The sequence below is a fragment of the Hylobates moloch genome, unplaced genomic scaffold (genome assembly GCF_009828535.3).
Source record: "Hylobates moloch isolate HMO894 unplaced genomic scaffold, HMol_V3 SCAFFOLD_6, whole genome shotgun sequence".
NCBI lineage: Eukaryota > Metazoa > Chordata > Mammalia > Primates > Hylobatidae > Hylobates > Hylobates moloch.
The window spans coordinates 157,279,502-157,299,891 of NW_026652281.1; the positions used below are offsets into that span (position 1 = coordinate 157,279,502).

Below are 20,390 nucleotides of genomic sequence, written 5' to 3' on the forward strand. Positions count from 1 at the left end.
TATCAACCACTAAATAGTCTGCTTTTTGTTTCGTGGAAACTCCAGGATAAACTGGGTGAGTGTTATCACTCGCAGGGCTTTCCTCCCACGCCCTCCCTGGGCCCCCACTCTGTGATGTCAGCCTCTTACGTGTTTTTTGTTTTTGTTTTTCAGACTGGAGAAGAAAGCACAGACAGGCAGGTAAAAGAAAATATTCCTCTTCACACATTTATGACTTCTTTCCAAGTCTCTTGTTTATGGATTTTTATATGCTGAGGCCCATGGGTCCCTGCAGAGCCAAGCTTGTGATGGGAACTCTGAAATTGCAGATTCTAGGGGAGGTGCATTTTGTAGAGAAGCCCCATAGCCTTCTTCAGATCTCTGGAGGGCCCACAACACTCAAGAAGAGTCCTAATCCTTGATTTCTCCCTTCTCCCTGCGCCCTGTTTCCCACGTGAGCACTGAACTGCCTGCTCTGTCTGCTTGCTTTCAGAATTGAGAGATGCCCGGAAACACGCAGGTACCAACACCTGAACAGGTGACAGTGGGACAGAATCTCAGGTGGACATGAGAGGGGGAACTGAACAGGGACAGATAGGGGAACACAGAGTGATGCTGAGACACATCCTGCCTGCAGATGGAGAAACTGGATGCTTGATCGCCCCCAAGGGTGCAGTGCCCCCAGACAGACTTCTTCCCCTTGGTCTAGAAGGGGAGAAGACAGGGGCTGGGTAAACGGGAGACAGGGGGGGTCTTTGGCAGTTTCAGGGAATTGAGGGCACTAGTGACTGGTCAGGGGTCTGAGCTGAGGGGAAGGAAGTAAAGTCAGGCAGAAAATTCTGAGTGGGAGGAAGTTAGATAGTGGGGTCCCTCCAGCTCTTATGAATCAAATAGTTTTATGTATGAAGGGACAGTGGCAGGGTTGGGTGATATGCCGAGATTGGGACGTCATATTGAGACATATCTAGACATTGATGAGTCCTCCAGGCTGCACTGGTGATACCTGAAAGGCAGTGTCTGAGGGAGGCTCAGGTCCGGGGCCTCACCTATGCCACCCAGAGCCAGTCTGCAGTGGGGAGGTCGACCTCTTGTTCCAGCCCAGATTTCCTCTTCAGTAACTCATGCTTCCTCTCTCCCCCACCGCACCCCAGTGGAGGTGACTCTGGATCCAGAGACGGCTCACCCGCAGCTCTGCGTTTCTGATCTGAAAACGGTAACCCATAGAAAAGCTCCCCAGGATGTGCCTCACTCGGAGAAGAGATTTACAAGGACGAGTGTGGTGGCTTCTCAGAGTTTCCAAGCAGGGAAACATTACTGGGAGGTGGACGGGGGACACAATGAAAGGTGGCGCGTGGGAGTGTGCCGGGATGATGTGGACAGGAGGAAGCAGCACGTGCCTTTGTCTCCCGATCATGGGTACTGGGTCCTCAGACTGAATGGAGGACATTTGTATTTCACATTAAATCGCCGTTTTATCAGCCTCATCCCCAGGACCCCACCTACACAAATAGGGGTCTTCCTGGACTACGAGTGTGGGACCATCTCCTTCTTCAACATAAATGACCAGTCTCTTATTTATACCCTGACATGTCAGTTTGAAGGCTTATTGAGGCCCTACATTGAGTATCCATCCCATAATGGGCAAGATGGAACTCCCATAGTCATCTGCCCAGTCACCCAGGAATCAGAGAGAGAGGCCTCTTGGCAAAGGGCCTCTACAATCCCAGAGACAAGCAACAGTGAGTCCTCCTCACAGGCAACCACGCCCTTCCTCCCCAGGGGTGATGTGTAGGATGAATCACACCCCACATTCTTCTTTAGGGATACTAAGGTTTCTCTCCCAGATCCAAAGTCCCGCAGCAGCCAGCCAAGGTGGCTTCCAGATGAAGGGGGATTGGCCTGTCCACATGGGAGTCAGGGGTCATGGCTGCCCTGAGATGGGAGGGAAGAGGGCTGACATTACATTTAGTTTGCTCTCACTCCATCTGGCTAAGTGATCTTGAAATACTCACCGCCTCTCAGGTGAGGAACCGTCAGGAATGCCCATCTCACAGGCTGTGGTGTAGATTAAGTAGACAAGGAATGTGAATAATGCTTAGATCTTATAGATGACAGAGTGTATCCTAATGGTTTGTTCATTACACTTTCAATAAGGTCTTTGCTTGTTTATTTCACATGAATTTATTGTTCCTTACTCAAATCACCCATGAAACAGGCACCTGCTCTGTGCCAGAGCCAAGGAATTATAGGGAAGGCGGCACTTCCATTGCATTCTATAGAGCCCGCATTACTTTCATACCAAAACCAGACAAGGACATTACAAGAAAAGAAAGGAAAACTACACATCCATATCCCCCATGAACTTAGACACAAATATTCTAATTAAAATTTTAGCAAACTGAATCCAGCAATACATTCAAAGAATAATACATCACTACTAAATGTGGTTTTTCTCATATGTGGCTTAATATTAACATATCAACCAGTTTAATTAACCACATTAACAAACTGAAAAAGAAAACTATACGATCATTTCAATAGATGCAGGAAAAAATTACATCTGTGAGCAAAGAAGCTACACAGATGACAAGCACATGAAAAGATACTCAACATCATAGTAATTGAGAAAATTCAAATTAAAACAATGAGATACCATTCCTACCTATTGGAGTGGTAATAAAATTACACGGAATGATCATACCCAGTGTTGGCCAGAATGTGCAGAAACTGAAACTCACACCCTGCTGATAGGAATGTAAAAGAGTGTAAAAATGTAAAAACTATTTTGGAAAACTGTTTGGCAGTTTCTTTAAAAGTAAACAGTCACCTAATGTGTGGTCCAGCCATCCCACTCTTAAGTATTCACCAAGAGAAAAGGCACTGCATGTCTTGACAAAGCCTTGTACCTCAATATTCATAGAAGCCCCATTCAGAATAGTTGAAAGGTGGAGACAGCCCAGATACTCACAACAGATGAGCAGATAAACAAACCGTGGTGCATCCACACATCGGGCACTCCATGACGGTCAAAAATCAACTCTGCAGGCAGGCAGTGAAGGGTCGTCACACAGCAGCTGTGGGTGCAGGAGGTGGCGGACTCCATGGTGAAGAGTCTGGACAGAGAGAATATCCAGAAGATCCAGGTGAGCAGCCCAAGGCTCAGCCAAGGTGTGGCCAAGGTGAAAGACCAGAAAGGCGAAGGCTCCCAGCCTCCCAGGTGGCCTCATGTTCTGGCGCAGTGCCAGCTGTTGTGAGGACAGCCAGGCATCCACGCAGCAGGTGCAGCAGTGCACTGAACACTGCCATGCACTTCTAGCTCAAGCCTAGGCCTTGGTGACCAGCAAGCTGGAGAAGTTCCAGGACCACCTGGCCTGGTGCATCATGCATTGCTATGACAAAGCTGAAGATTCAAGCAGGCAGTAAGGAGCTTCAGGTGAAGCAACCACCGGACGGCTGAGTGACCAAGGGTGTGGATGACCACATGCACCTCATCCCGCCTATGAACAAGGAAATGAAGGAGTCTCTCTTTTCCTCTGGGAAATAAAAGTCTTTGCCGGTGGCCATCAGGGCTGAGGGCAAGAATATATTTTTTTAAAGGGAATGGGAATTTTAGTCTTTTAAGCAAAGTTTATGAAGGAAGAAATTAAGAATGGCAACAAGTGAAAGGCATACGTCACTTGCCTCTGCACACCGGGTCTTTTATGTTTCTGTCCCAAAAAGTGAAATGAAAAAAACTAGTGCTAATTGGGGTCAAGGATACTCCAGGAGAGGGTTTTAGACCTCATGTTTCATGTGGCAGCAGGGATCTCTCTTGTCACAAGCCAGAGCCCTCCACAGTACCAAATTCTTCTTGCTACACAGGGACGACCAGGCTGGCGGGTTAGATCTGATGGCGTTTGAGGAGAGGTGTTTCTGTATGTTGCCACATCCTGTTTCCCAAAGAGTCACCACACCATTTCCCATAAGCTGTCAAACAAAATCCATGAGGTCACTAACTTGGGAAAAAAGGTTTTCTGGGTCTTTGTTTCCTTGATTTTTTGTAATGTATACATGGAATAAAAGTTGATTTTAAGATGTGGAATTGGGAGAGAGAGTAGTTTGGATAAGAACTTTGAAAGGTTCCTTGTGGATACCCTTTCTGCCCATCAAGATGTGGATGTGCAGTTCTTCCACAAATTACTACACATTGCAAATTATTACACACTGCATCTTTCAGCCTGGAGACCATGCAAAAAACACAAGAGGCAACACAAGAGGCAAACACAAGAGGTCACACTAATTATGGGAAACAGAGCTTCCCTCTTACTGGCTAGTAGGGCTTGAGGCTGCCTGGAGCAACATGACAAGACAATCTTACAGCAGCACTTTCCCCCTCAAAAAGAAGGGGGTTTTGATTGTGATATATATTGGTAGCCTGGAATGAATAGTAAAAGAGTAGCTGTTGGCTACTTGCTTATAAGAGAGTTATGATGCACTGAAGTTGGAAAAACCTGGTTTTCATAGAACAGAAAACAATGAAAGCCTAAACCCAGCATTTCTTACTTAGCCCCCTGAATTAACAATTGAGACAAACCCCTGGAAACAAGAAGTAAGGGAGGGAGAAAAATAAGCAACTTGGGCTGGGATGAGCTGTGACTCCCTTAGAGCAAACAAGTGGCAGCCTCCTATTACCAAATACTGTATTCGCCTGGGGCCTTGGCAGCACGCAGTTTTCCTGCCCCAGCATGGCATCTGACTGTTTTAATAGCAAACTCAGTGTATTTTCACCAACTTATTACTTGAAATGATAATATAGCCTGTCCATTTGCTGTTTTCAGGCTGTGATATATTTTCCTAGTGGTTTGGTTTTAAAACTAAATGAAGTTTAATTTGCTTCCCACCCCACAAAAATGAACTATTCTTGCGCACAACATTGATGGAGCTCAAAAATAATTACTCCCAGTGAAACAAGGTAGATAAAAAAAGAATACAGTCTATGTGATTCCATGTATATGAAACTCTAGAGAATGCAAACTAATCTATAGTGAGAAAGCACATCAGTGGTTGCTTGGAGGGGAGGGAGGGGTGGGAGGAAGGCACCAGGATGCTTTTGGAAGTGAAGGTATATTCACTATCTTTTTTTTTTTTTTTTTTTTTTTTTTGAGACAGAGTCTCGCGTCGCCCAGGCTGGAGTGCAGTGGCGCTATCTCCCCTCACTGCAGGCTCCGCCCCCCCGGGGTTCACGCCATTCTCCTGCCTCAGCCTCCCGAGTAGCTGGGACTACAGGCGCCCGTCACCTCGCCCGGCTAATTTTTTGTATTTTTAGTAGAGTCAGGGTTTCACTGTGTTAGCCAGGATGGTCTTGATCTCCTGACCTCGTGATCCGCCCGCCTTGGCCTCCCAAAGTGCTGGGATTACAGGCGTGAGCCACCGCGCCTGGCTATATTCACTATCTTGATTGTCACTTTGGTGGTGATGGATTATGGACATATTAATAAATCAAATATAATCAAATTAAATACTTTAAATGTGTACAGTATATTTTATGTCAACTATCCCTTAATAAAGCTGCTTTAAAAAATATTAAACACCAGCACCACCAATAACCAACAGCTATTGGGTCAGAGATATTACAGGAGAGTGTTTTAGACCTTATGTTTCATGTGGCCAGTGCTTGTCCTGGCAGCAGGGATCTGCCTTGTAACAAACCAGAGCCCTCCACGGTACCAAATCCTTCTTACTACACAGGGACCACCAGGCTGGACAGAGAGAACATCCAGAAGATCCAGGTGAGCAGCCCCAGGCCCAGCCAAGGCGTGGCCAGGGTGAAAGACCAGAAAGGCGAAGGTTCCCGGCCTTCGAACCCCATCCTTTGAGTGCTATGCCCACACTTAAATATACATGCTTTATTTTAAAGAGCAGTTCTAGGTTCCTAGAAAAGTCACATGGAAAGTACAAAGAGTTCCCATATACCCTCTGCCCACACAGGTGCATAGCTCTCCCTACTGTCCACATCCCACCAAGATGGAACATTTTAACTATCAATAAACCTATGTTAACACATCATTATCACCCAAAGTCTGCAGCTGACATTAGCATTCACTCTTGGTGTTGTACATTCCATGGGTTTTGGCAAATGGATAATGACATGGATCTATCATCACTGCATCACACAGATGCTTTCTTTGCCCTAAAAATCCTCTGTGCTCTGCTATTATTCATGCTTCCCTCACCACTAACCTCTGGCAACCACTGGTCTTTTTATTATTTCCAGAGTTTTGCCTTTTCTGGAATGCCATATAGTTGGAATCATACAATATGTGGTGTTTTTAGATTGTTTTCTTTCACTTTATAATATAAACACTCACATTTTTAAAATCACAGTGATATGCCTGATACACTACTGTTGGTTTATTGATTTTATGTAATGTCCAAGTCTGCAGGTACTCAGGTACCTGAGTATAGACAGTGTCAAGAGGAGGAGAGGGATGTGCTTCTTAATGCAGCATTTGCTGAGTGAGAAGAGGTGACCCCAGGAGCTGCCAACGTTCAATCCCTTCTGGCCATTAGAAATCTTTCCATTTGTTTGTGTCCTCAAACTTCTTTTATCAGTTTTTTATAGTTTTCATTTTAGAACTTTTTGACTTCTTTGGCTAAATTTATTCCTTGCTATTTAAATTTTTGGTAGCTATTGCAAATGAGATTGCTTTCTTGATTTCTCTTCCAGATTGTTCACTATTGGCATCTATAAATGCTACTGATGTTTGTATGTTGATTTTGTATCTTAAAACTTTACTCAATTCTTTTATCAGTTCCAAGAGTTTTTTTGCTGGAGTGTTTCAGTTTTTCTAATTATAAGATTATGTCATTTGCAAACAAGAACGATTTAACTTCTTTCTTTCCAATTTGAATGGACTTTATTTCTTTCCCTCGCCTAATTGCTCTTGCTAGGGCTTCCAGTGCTATGCTGAATAAAAGTATTGAAAGTGAACACCTCTGTCTGCTTCCAGATCTTAGAAGAAAGGCTTTCAAGGTTTTTCTCCTAATAAGTATGATGTTAGCCGTGGATGTGTCACACATGGTCTTTATTGTGTTGAGGTATTTTCTTTGTATATCCAGTTTCATCATGAAGGCATGTTGAATAACATAAAATGCTACTTCTGAGTCTATTGAGATGATCATATGGTTTTTGTCCTTCATTCTGTTCATGTGGTGTATCCCATTTATTGATTTGTGTGTATTAATCCATCCTTGTATCCCTGGGATAAATTCCACTTGATCATGGTGTGTTATCTTTTTGATGTGTTGTTGGAGTTGGTTTGCTAGTATTTTTGCACCTATGTTCATTCAGGATATTGGCTTGTAGTTTTCTTTTCTTGTTGTGTCTTTGTCTAGCTTTGGTATAAGGGCAATGCTGGCCACATAGGATGACTTAGGGAGAGATTCTGCCTCTACAACTTCTGCAAATAGTTTGAGTAGAAATAGTATCAATTCTTCTTTTAAAGTTTGGTAGAATTTGTCAGTAAAGCCATCAGTGATGTGACCTGTCCCCAAGTCTCCCAGCAATGGGTACCAGCACCAGCTCTGATGAGGGTGGCAGGGGAGTAACATAGACTCTGAGATTCCTTTGTTATAAATAGCCTTAGTATGTTGGCTTTCTCAAATGATGGTTATAGTAGTAATGAACTGCTCACCTGGACAGACTAGGACCCACTGGTTAGTCGGGACACTGCAGGAAATGGTGATAGCTGAGGTCACACACAAGTTTTCTTCTTCCTGGGTGCTCTGTTATTCTACCTGGAGCTGCTGTAACGGACTGACTGTGTCAGTTGGCCTCTAGCTTGGAAGTGTTGCTTGGAAAAGAGCACCAGCTGCAGTAGTAGCAGTGGGATTTATACTTGCCTTATGTTACCCAGGGGGGTACTGTGGTGTCTCAGGCAATGGGAGGGGCCATAAAATTCTCAAAAGTTTCCATCCTTTGTGTTAAGCTACCAGGGTAGGTGGAGGAGGAAAACCAGGTGGAGGCTGGGTCAGGCGGGTCCACATGCTGGCTCTCCACATGCAAGGCAAACAGTGGCTCTTGTGGGGGTTGAAGGTGGTTCTCTTGCCACTGGGGCAATGCTCCAGAGAGGGGTGCAGCTGCCTCTATTGCACAGAAGAGTTTACACCGGGAGTGGGGAGTAGCAGGTGGCAGTAAGCCCCACACAGTCCCATGTACTTGGCAAGGCAGACCTCACGCCCACAGTGTTCCACTAGCAGCGGCTAGCTAAGTTCCAGGCAGTTTGCGCTCAGAACTCAAAACTGCTCCAGGCCATAAGCCTTTCTGGCAGAGACAGCAACTGTGGTACTTAGGCCATGCCCTTCCCAGCCTGCCAGCAAAGCCAGGGTGCCCAGCTTCTGCACTCATGGATGCAGCACACTTTTCACTCACCTCCCACTTCTGGCAAAGAAAGTTCATCTCCACTCGAGAGAATATCAAGAATTTTAGTTAGAAGCTTTTCTTAACCTGTGACTGCTGCCTGAATAAGCTGGCCAACTTCTGTGAGGTCCCCTGGGAGGTAGGATCAGGAATGGCTTCCTTGGTCCACACTGGAGGCTGGGAATGCATGCAAGGCTCTTGTGCTGGTGTTCCTAATTTTTTGTTCCCCACTACTCCCTAAACCAGTTTCAGGGCTGGATAGAATTAAGGCCTTCCCCCATGGCCTGTATTGTCAGGTTCCCCAGTAGTAGTGTATATCTCGGGGGCAGTTTATCCCCCCTCACACTTTGAGGACTTACAGTTTTCTGCCTGACTCATTGTGTAGGCTGCAGCCTGCCACTTCTTTCAAAGAGTTTGTGGTTTCTTTCAGTTTTCCTGTTAAGTTCTTGCCTGCTTATTAGAAAAAAATTCACATTGTGTATGTCTAGACACTATTTTGTCTTTCCAAGTAGGAGAGGCATGCTAACAATGCCTCTAATCCACCATCTTGGGGAAAAAAAAACTTTTAATTTTAATTGTGGGATTTAATATGTTTACTTTAAAGGCTGTTATTGATAACTACTTCTTATTATTTTGTTAATTGCCTTTTAATTGTTTTGTATATCCTTGTTCCTTTCTTATTCTCTTATTGCTTATCTTTGCAATTTGATGGCTTTCTATAGTGATGACATTTGATTCCTTTCTTTTTCTCATTTGTGTATCTGCTTCTTCCAGTGAGTTTCATACTTTTGTGTGTTTTCATGATGGGAGATATCCTTTCACTTCTAGATGCAGGAAGTGCATTTAAGCATTTCTCAAAGGCCTGTCTAGTGATAATGAATTCGCTCAGATTTTGTTTTTCTGGGAAAGACTTTATTCCTCTTTCATTTCTGAAGGATAACTTTGGTAGGTATCATATTCTTGCCTGACAGTTTTTTCTTTTTCTTTCAGGGTTTTGAATATATTATCCCATTCTCTCTTGGCCTAGAGGTTTTTGCTGAGAAATATGCTGTTAATCTGCTGGAGATTCATGTGACTTGATGCTTTCCTCTTGATATTTTTACAATTCTTTCTTTGTCTTTGACTTTTGACAATTTGAGTATAATGTGCCTCAGGGAAGACATTTTGGGTTGGGTCTATTTGGGATTCTTTGATCTTCCCACATATAAATGTCTTCATCTCTTCAAAGACATGAGAACTTTTCAGCTATTATCTTTAAATCGGTTTTCTATGCCTTTTGCCATGTTTGTACCTTCTGGAACTCCCAACATTTGAATTTTTGTTCACTTGTGTCCCATATGTCATATAGGATTTCTTCACTCTTTGATTTTTTTTCTGAGTTATTTCATTTTTTTCTTGAAAGATTAACTGTTTAACTATAAAGAAATAACTAAAAATTAAAAATAGCTTATAAACTTTATTTATGTAATTACTGAAGGGAAGAGAGTAACTGTTTGTGGTGGTGGACCCAGGAAGGCGGCTTTCAAGTTCTGGGGAGTGTGTATTTCCATTCTCTATGTTCTGAGCACAGACTCTCTGATGTGCAGGAATGCCTGCTTCCAGGTTTAGAGTGCTCCATGGGTTCAGATTTACTGCACATCTCAGTAAAGCTAATGCTCTGATGCTGCAGACTTCTGGGTGGATACGAGAGGATGCTAGTGGGACCCCAGGGATGTGGAGATGCAGGGGCTATTAAACCATGGTGCAGAATGTTGTCTTGTATTGGGTCTGTTCTCAAAATCATGTCATGCTGCAGTTGATTGGGTCCTGGGGATGTAATATTGCATGAACTCCTTCCGTGGAACAGTGCAGTCACATGGACCCCAGGCAAATCCCTATACTACTCAGGGCCTTTGAGGGCCGAGGGGCTTTCCAGTAGCATGTACTATAGGACTCTGGCATGTGGACTGCTGAGGATCTCTTACTTGCCTTTTCCTCCAATGGGAGTCCCTCCTGGCTCTGAGCTAATCTGATTGGATGCCTCACTTCCCTCTCTGTGCTGCCATCTCAAGCTTTCATGCCTCAAGAGTGTTTCAGTTGCTTCCCTTCTGGATTCCAGCATTTTTTCTCTACATACTATGTTCAGTGTGTGATTACCTACTTGCTGTTTTGGTTCTTCCTTGTGGAGGAGGTGAGTGCTGGGTGCCTGTAGTCAGCCATCTTGGTCTTTCCTCAGCTTTTACTTGTTTCAATTTCTCCTTCATTTCCAAAAGATAATTTTCCTTGTACATCATTCTTGATAGGGAGTTTTTGTTGTTGTTTGTTTGCTTGCTTCAGGACTTTGACTATATCATCCCACATTCTCTGTTGAGAAATCTGCTAATGGATCCAAGCTCATTCTCTCTTTGTTCTTCACTTATTACAGTTGAATAAGTGTAGGGAAAAGAGAAGGAAAAGTAAGAAAGAAAAAGGAAGGAAGGAAGGAAGGAAGGAAGGAAGGAAGGAAGGAAGCAATTTTTGTCTTTTTAGTACAGACAGGGTTTCACCGTGTTGGCCAGGCTGGTCTTGACCTCCTGACCTCAGGTAATCCACCCCTCTCGGTCTCCCAAAGTGCTGGGATTACAGGCGTGAGCCACCACGCCCAGCCTGACTCTACTTTGTTTTGCTGTTTACTGAAAATGAATATAACTTTGTATTTGAAAAAAATTGAACAGTATTCCATTGTGTTTATATACCACATTTTCTTCCTCCATTCATCCACTGATGGATGCATAGGTTGACTCTGTATCTTAGTTCTTGTTAATAATTCTGCAGTGAACGTGGGACAGCACGTACCTCCTCAGCACATTGATTTCAATCTTTTGATATTTACCCAGTAGGGGGATTGCTAGATAATACGGTATTTCTATTTTTAGTCTTTGAGGAACTTCCATACGGGTTTAGATAATGGCTATACTAATTTACATTCCCACCATTAGTGTACAGCATTCATAGTTTTGTCAACACTTGTTAGTTTTTGTCTTTTTGATGATAGCCATTCTATTAGCTATGAGGTAATATCTTCTTGTGGTTTTGATTTTTATTTCCCTGATGATTAGTGATGTTGAATATTTTTAAATGAAACTATTGGTCATTTATATGTTTTTTGAGAAATGTCTCCTCAGGTTGTTTGCCCATTTTACAACTGTGTTATTTTTCTAACTATTGAGTTTTTAAGTTCCTTATAAATTTTGGATATTATCCTCATCAGATATATGCTTTGCAAATACAGGTTGTCTCTTCACTTTGTTAACTGTTTACTTCACTGTGAGAAGCATTTTAGTTTAATGCTATTCCATCTGTATTTTTGCTTTCATTGCCCCTGCCTTTGGGGTGATACTCAAAAAATAATTATTCACGTCTGCGTTGTGGAGCTTTTACCTTCTTTTTTTCTAGTACTTTTACAGTTTCAGGTCTTATATTTAAGTCTTTAGTCTATTTTGAGTTTATTTTTATACATGGTGTGAGGTAAGTTTTTAAATTCTTTCTTCTGCATGTGGGTATCCAGGTTTTCCAAGACCATTCATTGAGGAAACTGTTCTTTCCCCATTGTGTGTTCTATACATCTTGATTAATCGTCAATTGTTTATAAATTCATGGATGTTCACTGGACTCTATATCCTGCCTCTTTGGTTGACATGTCTGTTTTTATGGCAAAAACGTGATATTTTGATTACTATAGCTTTGTAGTGTATATTTAAGTCAGGTAATGTGATGTCTCTAGCTTTGTTGGTTTTGGTCAAGATTGCTTTGGCTCTTTGGGGTGTTTTGTGTTTCCGTGTAAATTTTTAAGATTTTTTTCTAATTATGTGAAAAGTATTATTAAAATTTTATCAGGGATTCTATTGAATCTGTAGATTGTTTAAGGATAGTATGGACATTTTAATATTACATCTTCTGATTCATGAACATGGAATAACTTTCTGTTTCTGTTTTTACCAATTTCTTTATCAATGTCTTGTAGTTTTCTGCATATAGATCTTTCATCTTCTTAAATAAATTCACTCCTAAGTATTATTTTTTGTAGCCATTGTAAATGGGATTATTTATTAATTTCCTTTTTGGATCGTTAGTGTACAGGAACACTACTCATTTTTACAATATGATTTTGTTTCCTACAACTTTGCTGAATTAGTTTATCAGTTATAACAAGTTTTGGTGGACTGTTTAGGTATTTCTATATACAATATCATGTTGTTAGCAAACAGACAATTGCATTCCTTCCTTTCCAATTAAGATGCCCTTTATTTCTTATTCTTGCTTAATTCCTCTGGCTAGAAAATCTAGTACTATGTTGAAAAGAAGTGGAAAGAGTGGGTATTCTTGTCTTGTCCTTGATTATTGAGGAAAAGCTTTCAACTTTTCACCATTGAGTATGTTGTTGGATGTGGGCTTGTTATATACGGCCTTTATTGTGTTAAGGTACATTTCTTCCATACCTAATTTGTTGAAAGTTTTTATGGTGGAAAAAAGTGTTGAATTTTGTAAAGTGCATTTCCTGCATCCATTGAGATGATCGTATGGTGTTTGTCCTTTGTTTTGTTAATGTGATGTGTCACATTTATTGATTTACATATGTTGAACCATTCTTGCATGCCTAGGATAAATCTCACTTGATTACAGTGAATGATCTTTTTAGTTTTGTTAAATTCAGGTTGCTTGTATTTTGTTGAGGAGTTTTGCATATTGGTTCTTCAGGAATAGTGGCCTGACCCTGTGTATCCAGTCCCAGGTTAGTCCCTGAAGCCCCAGGACCCAAGCCAGCCATCTCAAACATAGCCACTAGCTTAGCACAGATACATTTAGCCTGAAGACCAACACCAGTGGGCGCAGGCTCCAGCACAGCTACTGTGGCTTCAGTGACAAGGCCAGCACTGACAATCCTAGGCCCCAGGCCAGTTCCTGCAGATTCAGGCTTCATGCCATCCTCAGTACTAGGATGTTCTCAGGCTCTAGACCAGTCTCAGCTGCTCCATGACCCAGAGTCTGCTCCAGCAGACTCGAGGTGCAGGGACATTAGACTCCAGTGCCAGGAAGGATTCTATGAATTGAAGTTCTAAGTCTACTCCTGTAGACACCATGGATTCCAACTTCAAGGACATTTTACTGGTCTCAGTTGCCACGTCAGCCCCAGAACAAGGCCAGTCCTTTTGGGCTCAGGTTCCAGGCCCATTCCAGTGGATCCAGGTGCCAGAGCCATTCTTGTGCCTATCCAGCCCCTGCAGACTCAGGCTCAAGGCCCACACCAGCACCAGGTCATCCCTGTGGATCTAGACCTTAGGCAGCCCCAGCAGATACAGGCTCACCCTCATAGACACAGCCTCTAGGACCATCCCCACAAACTCAATCAATAGGTCTACCTAAGGGGATCCAGGCTTCAGGCCAAACCCACAGACCTAAAAGTCAGTTATTCCCACCTGCTGACTCAGGCACCAGGCTGCACTGCCAAAGGACTCTTGCAGCAACACTGACCTCAGACCATCACAGAGAGCCTTGCTAAAATCTCTAGATGAGATGACTGGTGAAAATGTTTCCCAGACAAATCCAGTCTGCGAAGACTGGAATAATCTTTACTTTGTCAAATGTGCAGACATCAACATAAAGCAGAAAGAAACAAGGAAAACTAAAGAGATATAATACCACTAAAGGAATACAATAAACTCCCAGTGCCAAACTCCAAAAAAATGAGGATATACAAACTGCCTGACAAAATATTTATAATAATATTTTTAAGGAAGCTCAGTGAACTTCAAGAAAATAGAAACAATTCAATGAAATCATAAAAATAATAAATGACCAAAATAAGAAATTTAACAGATATTTAAATTATTTTAAAAATCAAACATATTCTGGAGTTGAAAAATACAATTAATGAAATTTAAAAATGCAATAAAAAGTATTAATAGCAGAACTGATCAAACAGAAGAAAGAATATGTGAACTCTAAGACAGGTTATTTGAAAATATACAATCAGAGGAGGAAAATAGTATAAAAGGAATGGAGAAAGTTTACAAGACCTATGGAATGGTATCAAAAGAGCAAATATTTGAATTACAGGAGTTTGTGAGGAGCAGAGAAAGATAAAGGGATAGAAGAAGTAAAGAAATAACAGCAGAAAACTTTCCAAATACGATAAAAGCTACAGATATCCAGATACAAGAATATCAAAGGTCTTCAATAAGTTTCAATCCAGACCAGAAATATAGCAAGACTTATTATAACTCAACTGTAATAAGTGAAGAACAAAGAGAGATCTGCTAATGGATCCAAGCCTCATTCAAACTACCACACATTATTCTTCATTTCCATTAGTTGTTATTTCATAGTAATTACTTAAGCAGGAGCTCAAAAATCCCTGACAAGTCATTTTCATCTTGTGTTCAGAATTGGTGGGTTCTTGGTCTCACTGACTTCAAGAATGAAGCCACAGACCCTCTCAGTGAGTGTTAACAATTCTTAAAGATGGTGTGTCTGGGGTTTGTTCCTTCTGATGTTCGGATGTGTTTGGAGCTTCTTCCTTCTGGTGGGTTCGTGGTCTCTCTGGCTTCAGGAGTGAAGCTGCAGACCTTAGAGGTGAGTGTTACAGCTCACAAACGCAGTGCAGAGCCAAAGAGTGGGCAGCAACATAATTTATTGCAAACAGCAAAAGAACAAAGCTGCCACAGTGTGGAAAGTGACCCGAACTGGTTGCCGTTGCTGGCTCTGGCAGCCTGCATTTATTCCCTTATCTGACCCCACCCACATCCTGCTGATTGGTCCATTTTACAGAGAGCTGATTGGTCCATTTTGACAGGGTGCTGATTGGTGCATTTACAATCCCCCAGCTAGACACAGAGTGCTGATCTGTGCATTTACAATCCTCTAGCTAGACATAAAAGTTCTCTAAGTCCCCACCAGATTAGCTAGATAGAATGCTGATTGGTGCATCCGCAAACCCATAGCTAGACACAGAGTGCTGCCTGGTGCATACACACTCCGCCTGCTAGACATAAAAGTTCTCCAAGTCCCCACCCGACTCAGGAGCCCAGCTGGCTTGCCTAGCGGATCCCGCGCAGGGGCCACAGGTGGAGCTGCCCGCCAGTTCTGTGCAGCGCGCCTGCACTCCTCAGCCCTTGGGCGGTTGATGGGATGGGGTGCTGCGGTCGGGGAGGGTCAGGCCCGCGGGAGCTCACCATGCAGGTGGGGGGTGGGGCGGGACACGGGCATGGCGGGCTGCAGGTCCCGAGCCCTGCCCCGCCAGAGGCAACTGAGGCCTGGCAAGAATTCGAGGGCGGCGTGGGTGGGCTGGCAGCGCTGGAGGACCCCGCACACCCTCTGCAGCTGTTGGCCTGGGTCCCGCGAGCGCCGCCACAGCCCCGGTTCCTGCCCGTGCTTCTCCCTCCACACCTCCCGGCAAGCAGAGGGATCCAGCTCCAGCCTCGCCCGCCCGGACGGGCTCCCACAGTGCAGTGGCGGGCCGAAGGGCTCCTCAAGCGTGGCCACAATGGAAGCTGAGGCCAAGGCGGTGCTGAGAGCCAGCAAGGGTCACCAGCACGTTGTCACCTCTCAGTCTCATACTAAATTTGTTTTCACTGAGTCATGTTATGAATTATATAGTCACCCGTTTAAACATTTCAATGCCTTAACTATCTTGAAAAATATAAAATAAAAAAAGATTAAAAAAAAATCAGGGCTCTCATCCCTCAGCCTCCTCAAACTCCCTGGTGGCTTCCGCAGGCATGTTTTTGACGGCTTCCTCATGTTCCTGGGTTTCTTCCTTCACATGTTCTTCAGGCAAAGCTGGAATTCTCTTACTCCGTGGCTCCCGGCAACCCTCAGGCTCTGGGTCCTGCTCCACCTTCTGCTTGAGCGTCTGGGAGCGGGGGATCCTGGGGCACCTCCTGCCCCTGGCCGGGTAGGTTCTGAGGAGCCTTTCTTCCACGAGCTGGTTTTCCTCCATCGCTTCCCACAGGCTTTGCCTGCGACCGAAAGGGGGGAGCCGGCATTTTCCTTCACGTAGGCCCGAAAAGCCACGTCACCCACATCCCTGAAGGCGGCCCCACCAGCAGCTTCGGCTTGGGCCCCTCCCCGCCTCTGTGCTCCAGTGGGCCGCGTAGGCGGGGCCCAGCCCATAGGCCGCCGCCCCAGCCGCTGCAGCGTTCCACGCGGTCCAGGACGGACTGCGCAGACAACAAAGCCGCCAGAGGCGTCCCCGGGCTGGGTCAGCGGTGTGGCCTGGGCTCCCGCACCCGGCGGTGCAGCAGCTGCTTGGTTGGGCTGGGCAGCAGGTATAAGGACTTAGAGTTGCCGTCCTCCCTGGCAAACAGAGTCGAGGAATGATTGGGCCCGTTGGGTTTGACGCCGGGCACCAGAGGAGGCACCCCCTCCTGAGTGCCTGGCATGCAGACAGCGACTGACTGAGCCACTACTAATTTTTAAAAAGAAAATATTCCTCTTATTTGTGACAACATGGATGAATCTGGAGAACATCATGCTAAACGAATGAGCCAGGCACAGAAAGACAAATACTGCATGCTCTTAATTATATGTGGAATGCAAAAAAGCTTAACTCAGAAGCAGAGTAGAATGGTGATTACCAGAGGCTGGGGGCAGGGGAGGCAATAGGGAGATGCTTGCCAAGGAGTACAAAACTTTTATTAGATAGGAGGAATATGTTACCATGCAAATGGTAATGAAAAGAAAATAGGAGTGGCTATACATATATCAAAGTAAACTTTAAGTCAAAAGTTGTCCCTAGAGACAAAGAAGGTTGTTACGTAATGATAAAAGGGTGAATTAAACAGGAAGATAGAATAATTGTAAACGTATATGCATCCAACTTTATAGCACCTAAAGTTAATATTGAGAGAGAAGGAGAAATTGACAGCAGTAGAACAATAATAGGAAACTTTTAACACTCCACTTTCAATATTAAATTGAATATCCAGGCAGAAAATCAAGAAATAGTGAACTTGAACGACACCGTTAGCCAAATGGACTTAACAGACATGTACAGAACTTTTCACCCAACAGCAGAAGAATACACATTCTTTTTAAGCTTACAAGGAACATTCTCCAAAATACATCACATGTTAAGCCACAAAACAAGTTTTAACAAATTTAAGGAGATCAAAATTATATGAAGTATCTTTTCTGACCACAATGAAGTGGAACTAGAAATCAATAACAACAAGAAAGGGAGACAGTTCGCAAATACATGGAAACCAACATTATCTTAAAAACTACTGGATCAAAAAGAATTTTAAATACATCTTGAACTGAATAAAACTGAAAAGACATACTAAAAGTTATGGGATTCAATAAAAGCAGTAATACGAAGAAAGTTTGTAGTGATAAATGCCTAAATTTAAGAAGTGGAAAGATATCAAATAAGCAACGTAACTGTACACATCAAGGAACTAGAAAAAGAAGAAGCAGCTAAGCCAAAGCTGGCAAAAGGAAGAAAATAATAGGGATTAGAATAGAAACAAGTCAAACGGAAAGTAGAAAAACTATAGAAAAATACCAAAAATAAAAATTGCCTTTTAGAAAAGAATAAAATTGGCAAACTCTTAGCTATACTAAGAAAAAAAGTAAAGAAACAAAAGCAGAATTAAAGAGGAGACATTACAACAGATCCCTCAGAAATAAAAAGGATCATAAGAGACTATTATGAACAATTACATGCCAACAAATTGGATAACATAGAGGAAATGGGTAAATTCCTAGAAACATACAACCTACTAAGGCTGAACCAAGAAGAAATGGAAAGCTGGACCATACCAATTACAAAGAGATTAAAGTAGTAATAAAATGCCTCCAAGCAAAGAAAAATCTCGGACCAATTGGCTTCACAATTGAATTCTACCAAACATTCAAAGAAGAAATAACACCAATCCTTCTTAAACTTTTCCAAAAAATAGAAATAGAGGAAACACTTCTAACCTCTTTATGAGTCCAGCAGCACTCTAATACCAAAACCAAAGACACCACAAGTAAAGAAAACTACAGACCAGTATCTCTGATTAACATACATGTAAAACATCTTTGATAAATTGCTAGCAAACCAAATCCAACAACACATCAAAAAGTTTATACACCATGACCAAGTGAGGTTTATCACTGGGATACAAGGTTGGTTTAATACATGTAAAACAATCAATATGATAAACCATATTAAGAGAATGGAAGATTAAAACCACATAATCATTTCTATAGATGCAATAAGCACATTTGATGAAGGTTAATATCCTTTCGTGGTTAAAAAAATCCAAGGAAAATAGATATAGAAGATGCTGTGGTATGAATGTTTGTGTCTCTAAAGTTTATATGTTGAAACCTAAACCCCAAAGCAATCGTATTAAGAGGTGTGGGCTTTAGGAGATGATTAAGTCAGGAGGGTTTCTTCTTCAAAAATGGGATTAGTGCCTTTATAAAAGAGGCCTAAAAGAATTGTTCATCCTTGTACCATGAAAAAATAAGAAGATGCCATCTTGAAACAGAGAACAAGCTCTCACCAGACACTGAATCAGCTAGTGCCTTGATCTTGGACTTGTCAGCCTCCAGAACTGTGAGCAATAAATTTTTCGTGTTTATAATTTCTTATTTTAAGAGATTTTGCTATTGCAGCCCAAACAAATAAAGATGGCAGGAAATCTCCTCAACATAAAGGCCATTTATGACAAGTCCACAATGCATATCATTATCAATGAGGGAAACTGAAGCTTCTGCTAAGATCTGGTAAAAGAAAAGGATGTTCCCTCTTGCCACTTCTATTTAACACAGTACTGAAAGTACTAGCAAGAGTAATCAGACAAGAAAAAGAAAGAAAAGCCACACAAATCAGAAAGGAAGAAGTAAAAGTGTCTCTGTTTGCATATAATATGATCCTTTACTTAGAAAACTGTAAATATTCCACCAAAAAAACATATTAGCAATAAAAAATAAATTCAGTAAAGTTACAAGACATGAAATCAACATAAAAATCAGCTGGTTCTGTACACTAACAAAGAAATATCTAAAAAGGAAGTCAAGAAAACAATACCATTTACAAAAGCTACAAAACAGAACATACTTAGGAATAAATCTAACAAGGGAAATAAAAGATCTGTACCACCTTTTCAAAGAAAAATTTTTTTAGAGATGGAGTCTTGCTATGTTGCCCAGACTGGTCTCAAACTTCTGGCCTCTAGTGGCCTCCCAAATTGTTGGGATTACAGGTTTGAATCACCATGCCTGGTTCAGGTAAAAGATCTGTATACTGAAAACTATAAAACATTGATGAAAGAAATTAAAGAGGATATTAATAAACAGAAAAAAGACCCCATCTCTACAAAAACAAAAAAAATCCTAAAATATTAGTCAGGCATTGCAGCACATGCCTGTAGTTCCAGCTACTGCGGAGGCTGAGGAGGGAGGATCACTTGAGCCCAGGAATTTGAGGGTTCCGTGAGCTATGATCACACCACTGCACTCCAGTGTGGGTGACAGAGTGAGACCTTCTCTCAATAAATAAGTAAATAAGTAAATAGAAAGATATCCTGTGTTTTGGTTTGGAAGAATTAATACTGTTAAAATTTCTATATATTCTACATGATCAATAGATTTAACACTATATAGAAATTTTAATGGCATTTTCCACAGAAACAAAAAATACTAAAATTTGTATAAACCCATAAAAAGTTTTAAATATCAAAATAATATTGAGACAGAAAAATAAGGTTGCAGCATCATACTTCCTGACTTCAAAATTTATTGCAAAGCTATAGAAATCAAACAGAATGCTCGTGGCATAAAAGCCAACACATAGACCAATGGAACAAAATAAGGAACTCATAAATAAACCCAAGCACATATGGCCAATTAATTGTCAACAAGTTCACCAGGAAGACAAAATGGGAAATTGATAGTCTCTTCAATAACTGATGTGGGTAAAACTGGATATCTGCCCGCAAAAGAAATTTGACCCCTATCTTACACCATACACAAAAATAAACTCAAAATGGACTAAAAGCTT

General features: G+C 42.2%; 2 protein-coding genes and 1 pseudogene across 2 annotated transcripts in view; 2 read left to right on the forward strand and 1 right to left on the reverse strand.

Annotated features, from left to right (window-relative positions):
- The window catches only part of BTNL8 (butyrophilin like 8), a 44,929-nt gene extending 42,797 nt beyond the window's left edge, over nt 1–2,132 (forward strand). Inside the window, exons 6-8 of the mRNA XM_032158928.2 lie at nt 154–180; nt 473–499; nt 1,131–2,132. Coding sequence (XP_032014819.1) covers nt 154–180; nt 473–499; nt 1,131–1,771 — 695 coding nt within the window. The 3' untranslated portion in view covers nt 1,772–2,132. The remainder of the gene's footprint in view (nt 1–153; nt 181–472; nt 500–1,130) is intronic.
- Nucleotides 1–20,390, reverse strand: part of ZFP62 (ZFP62 zinc finger protein) — a 134,109-nt gene that overhangs the window by 92,145 nt on the left and 21,574 nt on the right. The window lies entirely within an intron of this gene.
- LOC116470295 (protein FAM136A-like) lies at nt 1,903–3,523 on the forward strand (annotated as a pseudogene).